Source organism: Pseudophryne corroboree, chromosome 2, assembly GCF_028390025.1.
Source record: "Pseudophryne corroboree isolate aPseCor3 chromosome 2, aPseCor3.hap2, whole genome shotgun sequence".
Classification (NCBI taxonomy): Eukaryota; Metazoa; Chordata; class Amphibia; order Anura; family Myobatrachidae; genus Pseudophryne; species Pseudophryne corroboree.
This window is the reverse complement of record NC_086445.1, coordinates 162,674,679-162,689,322: the sequence shown is the minus strand read 5'-3', so window position 1 is coordinate 162,689,322 and position 14,644 is coordinate 162,674,679. Positions and strand designations below refer to the sequence as shown.

The following is a 14,644-nucleotide window of genomic DNA, read 5'->3' as shown; positions in this document are numbered from 1 at the left end:
TCCCCAGACACGGCAGCCCTCAAGGATCCTGCTGATCGCAGACAGGAAACTACCTTAAAATCTATTTATACACATACGGGTGCCTTGCTCAGACCGGCAATAGCGTTGGCTTGGGTTTGTAGCGCTGTTGCGGCTTGGACGGATACCTTGTCAGCTGACATTGATACCCTGGATAGGGATACCATTTTATTGACCTTATGTCACATTAAAGACGCAGTCTTATATATGAGAGACGCTCAGAGAGACGTTGGTCTGCTAGGTTCAAGAGCCAACGCCATGGCGATTTCTGATAGGCGAGCCCTGTGGACCCACCAATGGACGGGTGATTCCGACTCAAAGAAGCATATGGAAGTTTTACCTTACAAAAGGTGAGGATTTATTTGGGGAAGGTCTCGCGGACCTGGTTTCCACAGCTACCGTGGGTAAATCTACTTTTTTACCTTATGTTTCCCCACAGCAAAAGAAAACGCTGCAATATCAAATGCAGTCCTTTCGGTCGCATAAGTCCAGAAGAGGTCGGGGCTCTTCCTTCCTCGCCAGAGGTTAGGGAAGAGGGAAAAAATAAGAATTTACTTACCGATAATTCTATTTCTCATAGTCCGTAGTGGATGCTGGGAACTCCGTAAGGACCATGGGAACTCCGTAAGGACCATGGGGAATAGCGGCTCCGCAGGAGACTGGGCACAAAAAGTAAAAGCTTTAGACTAGCTGGTGTGCACTGGCTCCTCCCCCTATGACCCTACTCCAAGCCTCAGTTAAGATACTGTGCCCGGACGAGCGTACATAATAAGGAAGGATCTTGAATCCCGGGTAAGACTCATACCAGCCACACCAATCACACCGTACAACTCGTGATCTGAACCCAGTTAACAGTATGATAACCGTAGGAGCCTCTGAAAAGATGGCTTCCAACAATAAACAACCCGATTTGTTTGTAACAATAACTATATACAAGTATTGCAGACAATCCGCACTTGGGATGGGCGCCCAGCATCCACTACGGACTATGAGAAATAGAATTATCGGTAAGTAAATTCTTATTTTCTCTGACGTCCTAGTGGATGCTGGGAACTCCGTAAGGACCATGGGGATTATACCAAAGCTCCCAAACGGGCGGGAGAGTGCGGATGACTCTGCAGCACCGAATGAGAGAACTCCAGGTCCTCCTCAGCCAGGGTATCAAATTTGTAGAATTTAGCAAACGTGTTTGCCCCTGACCAAGTAGCTGCTCGGCAAAGTTGTAAAGCCGAGACCCCTCGGGCAGCCGCCCAAGATGAGCCCACCTTCCTTGTGGAATGGGCTTTTACAGATTTTGGCTGTGGCAGGCCTGCCACAGAATGTGCAAGTTGAATTGTACTACAAATCCAACGAGCAATCGTCTGCTTAGAAGCAGGAGCACCCAGCTTGTTGGGTGCATACAGTATAAACAGCGAGTCAGATTTTCTGACTCCAGCCGTCCTGGAAACATATTTTCAGGGCCCTGACTACGTCCAGCAACTTGGAGTCCTCCAAGTCCCTAGTAGCCACAGGTACCACAATAGGTTGATTCATGTGAAACGCTGAAACCACCTTAGGGAGAAATTGAGGACGAGTCCTCAATTCCGCCCTATCCGAATGAAATATCAGGTAAGGGCTTTTATAGGATAAAGCCGCCAATTCTGATACGCGCCTGGCTGAAGCCAGGGCCAACAGCATTACCACTTTCCATGTGAGATATTTCAAATCCACTGTGGCAAGTGGTTCAAACCAATGTGATTTTAGGAACCCCAAAACTACATTGAGATCCCAAGGTGCCACTGGAGGCACAAAAGGAGGCTGTATATGCAGTACCCCTTTGACAAACGTCTGAACTTCAGGCACTGAAGCCAGTTCTTTCTGGAAGATCGACAGGGCCGAGATTTGAACCTTAATGGATCCTAATTTTAGGCCCATAGACAATCCTGCTTGCAGGAAATGTAGGAAACGACCCAGTTGAAATTCCTCCGTAGGGGCCTTCTTGGCCTCACACCACGCAACATATTTTCGCCAAATGCGATGATAATGTTTTGCAGTTACATCCTTCCTGGCCTTGATCAGGGTAGGGATGACTTCATCTGGAATGCCTTTTTCCTTCAGGATCCGGCGTTCAACCGCCATGCCGTCAAACGCAGCCGCGGTAAGTCTTGGAACAGACAAGGTCCCTGCTGGAGCAGGTCCTTCCTTAGAGGTAGAGGCCACGGGTCCTCCGTGAGCATCTCTTGCAGCTCCGGGTACCAAGTTCTTCTTGGCCAATCCGGAGCCACGAGTATCGTTCTTACTCCTCTCCTTCTTATGATTCTCAGTACTTTTGGTATGAGAGGAAGAGGAGGGAACACATATACCGACTGGAACACCCACGGAGTTACCAGAGCGTCCACCGCTATTGCCTGAGGGTCCCTTGACCTGGCGCAATATCTGTCCAGTTTCTTGTTGAGACGGGACGCCATCATGTCCACCTTTGGTTTTTCCCAACGGTTTACAATCACTTGGAAGACTTCTTGATGAAGTCCCCACTCCCCCGGGTGGAGGTCGTGTCTGCTGAGGAAGTCTGCTTCCCAGTTGTCCACTCCCGGAATGAACACTGCTGACAGTGCTATCACATGATTTTCCGCCCAGCGGAGAATCCTTGCAGCTTCTGCCATTGCCCTCCTGCTTCTTGTGCCGCCCTGTCTGTTTACGTGGGCGACAGCCGTGATGTTGTCCGACTGGATCAATACCGGTTGACCCTGAAGCAGAGGCCTTGCTTGACTTAGGGCATTGTAAATGGCCCTTAGCTCTAGGATATTTATGTGAAGAGACGTTTCCATGCTTGACCACAAGCCCTGGAAATTTCTTCCCTGTGTGACTGCTCCCCAGCCTCTCAGGCTGGCATCCGTGGTTACCAGCATCCAATCCTGAATGCCGAATCTGCGGCCCTCTAGAAGATGAGCCTTCTGTAACCACCACAGGAGAGATACCCTTGTCCTTGGAGATAGGGTTATCCGCTGATGCATCTGAAGATGCGATCCGGACCATTTGTCCAGCAGATCCCACTGAAAAGTTCTGGCATGGAATCTTCCGAATGGAATCGCTTCGTAAGAAGCCACCATTTTTCCCAGGACTCTCGTGCACTGATGCACTGACACTTGTCCTGGTTTTAGGAGGTTCCTGACTAGCTCGGATAACTCCCTGGCCTTCTCCTCCGGGAGAAACCCCTTTTTCTGGACTGTGTCCAGAATCATCCCTAGGAACAGTAGACGTGTTGTTGGAATCAGCTGTGATTTTGGGATATTTAGAATCCACCCGTGCTGACGTAGCACTACCTGAGATAGTGCTACTCCGACCTCTAACTGTTCCCTGGACCTTGCCCTTATCAGGAGATCGTCCAAGTAAGGGATAATCAATACGCCTTTTCTTCGAAGAAGAATCATCATTTCGGCCATTACCTTGGTAAAGACCCGTGGTGCCGTGGACAATCCAAACGGCAGCGTCTGAAACTGATAATGACAGTTTTGTATCACAAACCTGAGGTACCCTTGGTGAGAAGGGTAGATTGGGACATGGAGATAAGCATCCTTGATGTCTAGAGATACCATATAGTCCCCTTCTTCCAGGTTCGCTATCACTGCTCTGAGTGACTCCATCTTGAATTTGAACCTTTTTATGTAAGTGTTCAAAGATTTTAGATTTAAAATTGGTCTCACCGAGCCGTCCGGCTTCGGTACCACAAACAGCGTGGAATAATACCCCTTTCCCTGTTGTAGGAGGGGTACCTTGATTATCACCTGCTGGGAATACAGCTTGTGAATAGCTTCCAATACTGCCTCCCTGTCGGAGGGAGACGTTGGTAGAGCAGACTTCAGGAACCGGCGAGGGGGAGACGTCTCGAATTCCAATTTGTACCCCTGTGATACTACCTGCAGGATCCAGGGGTCCACTTGCGAGTGAGCCCACTGCGCGCTGAAATTCTTGAGACGGCCCCCCACCGTGCCCGAGTCTGCTTGCAGAGCCCCAGCGTCATGCTGAGGACTTGGCAGAAGCGGGGGAGGGCTTCTGTTCCTGGGAAGAGGCTGCATGGTGCAGTCTTTTTCCCCTTCCTCTGCCCCGGGGCAGGAACGAGCGGCCTTTTTCCCTCTTGCCCTTATAGGGACGAAAGGACTGGGTTTGAAAAGACGGTGTCTTTTTCTGCTGAGAGGTGACCTGGGGTAAAAAGGTGGATTTTCCAGCCGTTGCCGTGGCCACCAGGTCCGATAGACCGACCCCAAATAACTTCTCCCCTTTATACGGCAATACTTCCATATGTCGTTTGGAATCCGCATCACCTGACCACTGTCGCGTCCATAACGTTCTTCTGGCAGAAATGGACATCGCACTTACTCTAGATGCCAGGGTGCAAATATCCCTCTGTGCATCTCGCATATATAGTAATGCATCCTTTAAATGCTCTATAGTTAATAATATACTGTCCCTATCCAGGGTATCAATATTTTCAGTCAGGGAATCCGACCAAGCCACTCCAGCGCTGCACATCCAGGCTGAGGCGATCGCTGGTCGCAGTATAACACCGGTATGTGTGTATATACCTTTTAAGATATTTTCCAGCCTTCTATCAGCTGGTTCCTTGAGAGCGGCCGTATCAGGAGACGGTAACGCCACTTGTTTTGATAAGCGTGTGAGCGCCTTATCTACCCTAGGGGGTGTTTCCCAACGTGCCCTAACCTCTGGCGGGAAAGGGTATAGTGCCAATAATTTATTAGAAATCAGCAGTTTTTTATCGGGGGAAACCCACGCTTTATCACACACCTCATTTAATTCATCTGACTCAGGAAAAACCACTGGTAGTTTTTTCACACCCCACATAATACCCTTTTTTGTGGTACTTGTAGTGTCAGAAATGTTCAATGCCTCCTTCATTGAGGTAACGGGCGTTTTAGCGCCCCTGACGGTGTCTGAGACGCCTGAACAGGCACTAATTGATTTGTCGGCTGTCTCATGTCAACAGTTTTTTGCAAAGTGCTGACATTGTCACGTAATTCTTTAATTACTACCATCCAGTCAGGAGTCGACTCCCTAGGGGGTGACATCACTAACACAGGCAATTGCTCTGCTTCCACATCATTTTCCTCCTCATACATGTCGACACAATCGTACCGACACCCAGCACACACACAGGGAATGCTCTGATAGAGGACAGGACCCCACTAGCCCTTTGGGGAGACAGAGGGAGAGTTTGCCAGCAGACACCAGAGCGCTATATATATATATATACAGGGATAACCTTATATAAGTGTTACTCCCTGTTATAGCTGCTGTATTTATATATTAGCTGCCAATAGTGCCCCCCTCTCTGTTTTACCCTGTTTCTGTAGTGCAGGACTGCAGGGGAGAGTCAGGGAGCCGTCCTTCCAGCGGAGCTGTGAAAGAAAATGGCGCTTGTGTGCTGAGAAGAAAGGCTCCGCCCCCTTCACGGCGGCCTTTTCTCCCGCTTTTTTCAGGAAACTGGCAGGGGATAAATGCATCCATATAGCCCAGGAGCTATATGTGATGCATTTTTTTTAGCCATATAAGGTTTTTATATCGTTTTTATTGCGTCTCAGGGCGCTCCCCCCCAGCGCCCTGCACCCTCAGTGACCGGAGTGTGAAGTGTGCTGAGAGCAATGGCGCACAGCTGCAGTGCTGTGCGCTACCTTATTTGAAGACAGGAACGTCTTCTGCCGCCGCTTTCTCCGGACCTCTTCGCTCTTCTGGCTCTGTAAGGGGGCCAGCGGCGCGGCTCCAGGACCCATCCAGGCTGAACCTGTGATCGTCCCCTCTGGAGCTAATGTCCAGTAGCCAAGAAGCCCAATCCACTCTGCAGTCAGGTGAGTTCGCTTCTTCCCCCCTTAGTCCCACGATGCAGTGAGCCTGTTGCCAGCAGGACTCACTGAAAATAAAAAACCTATTTAAACTTTTACTTCTAAGCAGCTCAGGAGAGCCACCTAGCTTGCACCCTTCTCGTTCGGGCACAAAAATCTAACTGAGGCTTGGAGGAGGGTCATAGGGGGAGGAGCCAGTGCACACCAGCTAGTCTAAAGCTTTTACTTTTTGTGCCCAGTCTCCTGTGGAGCCGCTATTCCCCATGGTCCTTACGGAGTTCCCATGGTCCTTACGGAGTTCTCAGCATCCACTAGGACGTCAGAGAAAACTGCCTGCTACGGCTAGTTCCCATGAGCAGAAGTCCTCCCCGGCTTCTACTAAATCCATCGCCTGACGGTGGGGCTCCACTGAGGGAGTCTGCGCCGGTGGGGGCACGTCTTCGACTCTTCAGCCACGTCTGGGTTCAGTCAGACGTGGATCCTTGGGCAAGGGAAATTGTATCCCAGGGTTACAAGCTGGAATTCGAAGACGTGCCTCCTCGCCGGTTTTTCAAATCGGCTCTACCAGCTTCTCCCCCAGAGAGGGAGATAGTTTTGGCTGCAATTCAAAAACTGTGTCAACAACAAGTGGTTGTCGAGGTTCCCCTAGTTCAACAGGGGAAGGGGTACTATTCAACCCTATTTGTGGTCCCGAAACTGGATAGCTCAGGCAGACCCATTCTAAATTTAAAATCCCTAAACCTGTACTTGAAAAAGTTCAAATTCAAGATGGAATCGCTCCGGGCAGTTATCTCCAGCCTGGAGGGGGGGGGGGGGGGGGATTTATGGTGTCACTGGACATAAAGGACGCATACCTTCATGTCCCCATATAGCCCCCTCATCAGGCGTACCTGAGATTCGCTGTACAGGACTGTCATTACCGGTTTCAGACGTTGCCGTTTGGGCTTTCCACGGCCCCGAGGATTTTCACCAAGGTAATAGCGGAAATGATGGTGCTCCTGCGCCGGCAGGGAGTCACAATTATCCCGTACTTGGACGATCTCCTGATAAAGGCGAGATCGAGAGATCAGTTGCTGAAAAGCGTGGCGCTCTACCTGAGAATGCTGCAGCAACATGGCTGGATTCTGAATCTACCAAAGTCACAGTTGGTTCCAACAACTCGGCTATCGTTCTTAGGCATGATTCTGGACACGGAACAAGAGAGGATTTTTCTCCCGATGGAAAAAGCCCAGGAACTCCAGAACATGGTCAGAGACCTGTTAAAACCGAAAAGTGTGTCAGTCCATCAATGCACTCGAGTACTGGGAAAAATGGTGGCAACCTACGAGGCCATCCCATTTGGCAGGTTTCATGCGAGGACGTTTCAGTGGGACCTTCTGCACAAGTGGTCCGGATCCCATCTTCAAATTCATCAGAAAATAAGCCTGTCCCCCAGGGCCAGGGTGTCTCTCCTGTGGTGGCTGCAGAGTGCTCACCTTCTAGAGGGTCGCAGGTTCGGCATTCAAGACTGGGTTCTGGTGACCACGGACCTAAATTTAGCACATCTACGATCAGATCTGAATTAGGCCCTTTAAAAGGCATATTGTGTGTAAGGGAGCTCTACCAGACATAATGTATATAAGGTGTCACTCACTGCTACTCCATAGAGTTTCGTACAGGTACAAGTGACCTGTCTAAGGTGGCCATAAATTAGGAGCGCCAAATTGAGATTTTATCTTGCCCTCCCCCCAACTGAAAAACGTTCTGACGCCCCAGATTTTGACTATAAATAGTTAGATTTGGTCCTTGACTACCAACCTGAAGCACCCCTGCAAGAGCCACGCAGCCCCCCAGGGTGCCTAGACACTGCTTTTTTGGGGTACCAATGAGCTAGGGATTAAACAGGAGGGAAATACATTCATTATAGCAGATGAGTATTGCAGTATCAAACTAATCCCGATACTCACCTCGCCGCATGTGAGGTCCTATGAAGTAAATAAAAAATAAAAAAATGTCTTCATTAATTAGCGGTTTTCCATTTACTATATGAAAGCGGATCCAGATTATCTTTATGTTATATATAGCTGGTTATTGCCGAGATGAATCTTTAGGACTGGATGGTAGCATGGAGATGGTTTTATAAGCAAACTTTGTTCTCTCAGTTCACACACACAGTACCCTCACTAAGTAACAAGATTATATCACACACACACACACACAGTACCCTCACTATGTAACAAGATTATATCACACACACACACAGTACCCTCACTATGTAACAAGGTTATAACACACACACACACACACACAGTACCCTCACTATGTAACAAGATTATAACACACACACACAGTACCCTCACTATGTAACAAGATTATATCACACACACAGTACCCTCACTATGTAACAAGATTATATCACACACACACACACACAGTACCCTCACTATGTAACAAGATTATATCACACACACACACAGTACCCTCACTATGTAACAAGATTATATCACACACACACACACACACACAGTACCCTCACTATGTAACAAGATTATATCACACACACACAGTACCCTCACTATGTAACAAGATTATATCACACACACACACAGTACCCTCACTATGTAACAAGATTATATCACACACAGTACCCTCACTATGTAACAAGATTATATCACACACAGTACCCTCACTATGTAACAAGATTATATCACACACACACAGTACCCTCACTATGTAACAAGATTATATCACACACACACAGTACCCTCACTATGTAACAAGATTATATCACACACACACACACAGTACCCTCACTATGTAACAAGATTATATCACACACACAGTACCCTCACTATGTAACAAGATTATATCACACACACACACACACACAGTACCCTCACTATGTAACAAGATTATATCACACACACAGTACCCTCACTATGTAACAAGATTATATCACACACACACACACACAGTACCCTCACTATGTAACAAGATTATATCACACACACACACACACAGTACCCTCACTATGTAACAAGATTATATCACACACACACACACACACACAGTACCCTCACTATGTAACAAGGTTATATCACACACACACAAGTACCCTCACTATGTAACAAGATTATATCACACACACAGTACCCTCACTATGTAACAAGATTATATCACACACACAGTACCCTCACTATGTAACAAGATTATGTCACACACACAGTACCCTCACTATGTAACAAGATTATATCACACACACAGTACCCTCACTATGTAACAAGATTATATCACACACACACACAGTACCCTCACTATGTAACAAGATTATATCACACACACACACAGTACCCTCACTATGTAACAAGATTATATCACACACACACACAGTACCCTCACTATGTAACAAGATTATATCACACACACAGTACCCTCACTATGTAACAAGATTATATCACACACACACACACACACACACACAGTACCCTCACTATGTAACAAGATTATATCACACACACACAGTACCCTCACTATGTAACAAGATTATATCACACACACACAGTACCCTCACTATGTAACAAGATTATATCACACACACACAGTACCCTCACTATGTAACAAGATTATATCACACACACAGTACCCTCACTATGTAACAAGATTATATCACACACACAGTACCCTCACTATGTAACAAGATTATATCACACACACACAGTACCCTCACTATGTAACAAGATTATATCACACACACACAGTACCCTCACTATGTAACAAGATTATATCACACACACACAGTACCCTCACTATGTAACAAGATTATATCACACACACACAGTACCCTCACTATGTAACAAGATTATATCTCACACACACACACACACAGTACCCTCACTATGTAACAAGATTATATCACACACACACACACAGTACCCTCACTATGTAACAAGATTATATCACACACACACACACACAGTACCCTCACTATGTAACAAGATTATATCACACACACACAGTACCCTCACTATGTAACAAGATTATATCACACACACAGTACCCTCACTATGTAACAAGATTATATCACACACACACACAGTACCCTCACTATGTAACAAGATTATATCACACACACACACACAGTACCCTCACTATGTAACAAGATTATATCACACACACACACACACACACACACAGTACCCTCACTATGTAACAAGATTATATCACACACACACAGTACCCTCACTATGTAACAAGATTATATCACACACACACACACACACACACACACACAGTACCCTCACTATGTAACAAGATTATATCACACACAGTACCCTCACTATGTAACAAGATTATATCACACACACTACCCTCACTATGTAACAAGATTATATCACACACACACACAGTACCCTAGATTATATCACACACACAGTACCCTCACTATGTAACAAGATTATATCACACACACAGTACCCTCACTATGTAACAAGATATCACACACACACACACACACAGTACCCTCACTATGTAACAAGATTATATCACACACACACACACAGTACCCTCACTATGTAACAAGATTATATCACACACACACAGTACCCTCACTATGTAACAAGATTATATCACACACACAGTACCCTCACTATGTAACAAGATTATAACACACACACACACACAGTACCCTCACTATGTAACAAGATTATATCACACACACACACAGTACCCTCACTATGTAACAAGATTATATCACACACACACACACACAGTACCCTCACTATGTAACAAGATTATATCACACACACACAGTACCCTCACTATGTAACAAGATTATATCACACACACACACACACACACACACTACCCTCACTATGTAACAAGATTATATCACACACAGTACCCTCACTATGTAACAAGATTATATCACACACACACACTACCCTCACTATGTAACAAGATTATATCACACACACACAGTACCCTAGATTATATCACACACACAGTACCCTCACTATGTAACAAGATTATATCACACACACAGTACCCTCACTATGTAACAAGATTATATCACACACACACACACACACACACACACACACAGTACCCTCACTATGTAACAAGATTATATCACACACAGTACCCTCACTATGTAACAAGATTATATCACACACACACAGTACCCTCACTATGTAACAACATTATATCACACACACACACACACAGTACCCTCACTATGTAACAAGATTATATCACACACACAGTACCCTCACTATGTAACAAGATTATATCACACACACAGTACCCTCACTATGTAACAAGATTATATCACACACACAGTACCCTCACTATGTAACAAGATTATATCACACACACAGTACCCTCACTATGTAACAAGATTATATCACACACACAGTACCCTCACTATGTAACAAGATTATATCACACACACAGTACCCTCACTATGTAACATTATATCACACACACACACACACACACACAGTACCCTCACTATGTAACAAGATTATATCACACACACACAGTACCCTCACTATGTAACAAGATTATATCACACACAGTACCCTCACTATGTAACAAGATTATATCACACACAGTACCCTCACTATGTAACAAGATTATATCACACACACAGTACCCTCACTATGTAACAACATTATATCACACACACACAGTACCCTCACTATGTAACAACATTATATCACACACACACACACACACACACACACACACACACAGTACCCTCACTATGTAACAACATTATATCACACACACAGTACCCTCACTATGTAACAAGATTATATCACACACAGTACCCTCACTATGTAACAAGATTATATCACACACACAGTACCCTCACTATGTAACAAGATTATATCACACACACAGTACCCTCACTATGTAACAAGATTATATCACACACACACAGTACCCTCACTATGTAACAAGATTATATCACACACAGTACCCTCACTATGTAACAAGATTATATCACACACAGTACCCTCACTATGTAACAAGATTATATCACACACACAGTACCCTCACTATGTAACAAGATTATATCACACACACAGTACCCTCACTATGTAACAAGATTATATCACACACACAGTACCCTCACTATGTAACAACATTATATCACACACACAGTACCCTCACTATGTAACAACATTATATCACACACACACACACACACACACACACACACACAGTACCCTCACTATGTAACAACATTATATCACACACACACAGTACCCTCACTATGTAACAAGATTATATCACACACAGTACCCTCACTATGTAACAAGATTATATCACACACACACACACACACAGTACCCTCACTATGTAACATTATATCACACACACACGTACCCTCACTATGTAACAAGATTATAACACACACACACACACAGTACCCTCACTATGTAACAAGATTATATCACACACACAGTACCCTCACTATGTAACAAGATTATATCACACACACAGTACCCTCACTATGTAACAAGATTATATCACACACACAGTACCCTCACTATGTAACAAGATTATATCACACACACAGTACCCTCACTATGTAACAAGATTATATCACACACACACACAGTACCCTCACTATGTAACAAGATTATATCACACACACACACAGTACCCTCACTATGTAACAAGATTATATCACACACACACACAGTACCCTCACTATGTAACAAGATTATATCACACACACACAGTACCCTCACTATGTAACAAGATTATATCACACACACACACACAGTACCCTCACTATGTAACAAGATTATATCACACACACACAGTACCCTCACTATGTAACAAGATTATATCACACACACAGGTCCCTCCTTTTTCAGTGTTACACAAACTGGCAGCCAGCAGTGTCCTGTAACTGGCTGTATACTGTCTTAGCAGTTAATAGAGGAGGACTATGGCATAGCAGCACATATGGGATTATTATATACTACACAGGACCGTATCACTGCTCAGCTCACACATCTCCTGTCACCACACTGCATAGAACAATTGCATGGTGCAGGGTCACCTGCAGGAGCCAGGCTATATCTGCCTGTTCACAGCACTGACCCCCTCCCATGTACTCACTTGGTATATTCCCGCAGCCCCTTCAGGAACCAGACTGTGTTTCTGTACAGAGACATAGCAGCAGAGCTTCCCCAAGCGTTACAAGCAACTGCGGCTGGGCATGACCTGCAATCTGCTCACTTCTACTCCAGCGGGGATACGCCCAGCACCGTGACGTCGCCGCCAGCACCAGCGCTAGGCCCCGCCCATAGTTGTGTAAATGAGTGAGGCTGCTTCCTGGTGGGTCAGCGCGGGGAGGCGGGGAGAAGTGGTGGTCTGGACAGTTATATCAGTGCCTGTGCTTAGTGTTCTGTGGCTGAAGCAGGATATGGGGATCTATGTACTAAGGCTTGGAGAGAGATAAAGTTCCAGCCAACCAGCTCTTGTCATTTTTCAACCCCAGCCTGTAACATGGCAGTACTATATCTCTCTCCAGTGACTCTCCACGGCTTAGTACCCCGCCACCGTGTTCTGCCTTGAGGGGGTAAGCAGGACTCCCCCTTCTTTTTCCTCTGGAGCTCCCTTGCTTATTTTGTGGCATTATAACGTCATTTTCTCCGGGGACGGGGAGTGTAGGGATGGACGTGGGAAGCTTATGGGCTTTCTCCATCAAATATTTTGATGCAATGGTGACTAACCATCGCATCAAAAGAATTAGATTTAAAAAAAAATTCATAAGATTTGCACATGTGCAAAAATAAGATTTTACTTACCGATAAATCTATTTCTCGGAGTCCGTAGTGGATGCTGGGGTTCCTGAAAGGACCATGGGGAATAGCGGCTCCGCAGGAGACAGGGCACAAAAAGTAAAGCTTTTTCAGATCAGGTGGTGTGCACTGGCTCCTCCCCCTATGACCCTCCTCCAGACTCCAGTTAGGTACTGTGCCCGGACGAGCGTACACAATAAGGGAGGATTTTGAATCCCGGGTAAGACTCATACCAGCCACACCAATCACACCGTACAACTTGTGATCTAAACCCAGTTAACAGTATGATAACAGCGGAGCCTCTGAAAGATGGCTTCCTTCAACAATAACCCGAATTAGTTAACAATAACTATGTACAATTATTGCAGATAATCCGCACTTGGGATGGGCGCCCAGCATCCACTACGGACTCCGAGAAATAGATTTATCGGTAAGTAAAATCTTATTTTCTCTATCGTCCTAGTGGATGCTGGGGTTCCTGAAAGGACCATGGGGATTATACCAAAGCTCCCAAACGGGCGGGAGAGTGCGGATGACTCTGCAGCACCGAATGAGAGAACTCCAGGTCCTCCTTAGCCAGAGTATCAAATTTGTAAAATTTTACAAACGTGTTCTCCCCTGACCACGTAGCTGCTCGGCAGAGTTGTAATGCCGAGACCCCTCGGGCAGCCGCCCAAGATGAGCCCACCTTCCTTGTGGAGTGGGCCTTCACAGATTTAGGCTGTGGCAGGCCTGCCACAGAATGTGCAAGTTGGATTGTGCTACAGATCCAACGAGCAATCGTCTGCTTAGACGCAGGAGCACCCATCTTGTTGGGTGCATACAATATAAACAACGAGTCAGATTTTCTGACTCCAGCTGTCCTTGCAATATATATTTTTAATGCTCTGACAACGTCCAGTAACTTGGAGTCCTCCAAGTCACTTGTAGCCGCAGGCACTACAATAGGCTGGTTCAGATGAAATGCTGACACCACCTTAGGGAGAAAAT

General features: G+C 45.8%; 1 protein-coding gene across 1 annotated transcript in view; it reads right to left on the bottom strand.

Annotated features, from left to right (window-relative positions):
* The window catches only part of DHRS12 (dehydrogenase/reductase 12), a 53,531-nt gene extending 40,404 nt beyond the window's left edge, over positions 1-13,127 (bottom strand). The window contains exon 1 of the mRNA XM_063951954.1: positions 12,969-13,127. Coding sequence (XP_063808024.1) covers positions 12,969-13,024 — 56 coding nt within the window. The 5' untranslated portion in view covers positions 13,025-13,127. The remainder of the gene's footprint in view (positions 1-12,968) is intronic.
* Between the last annotated feature and the right edge of the window lie 1,517 nt (positions 13,128-14,644).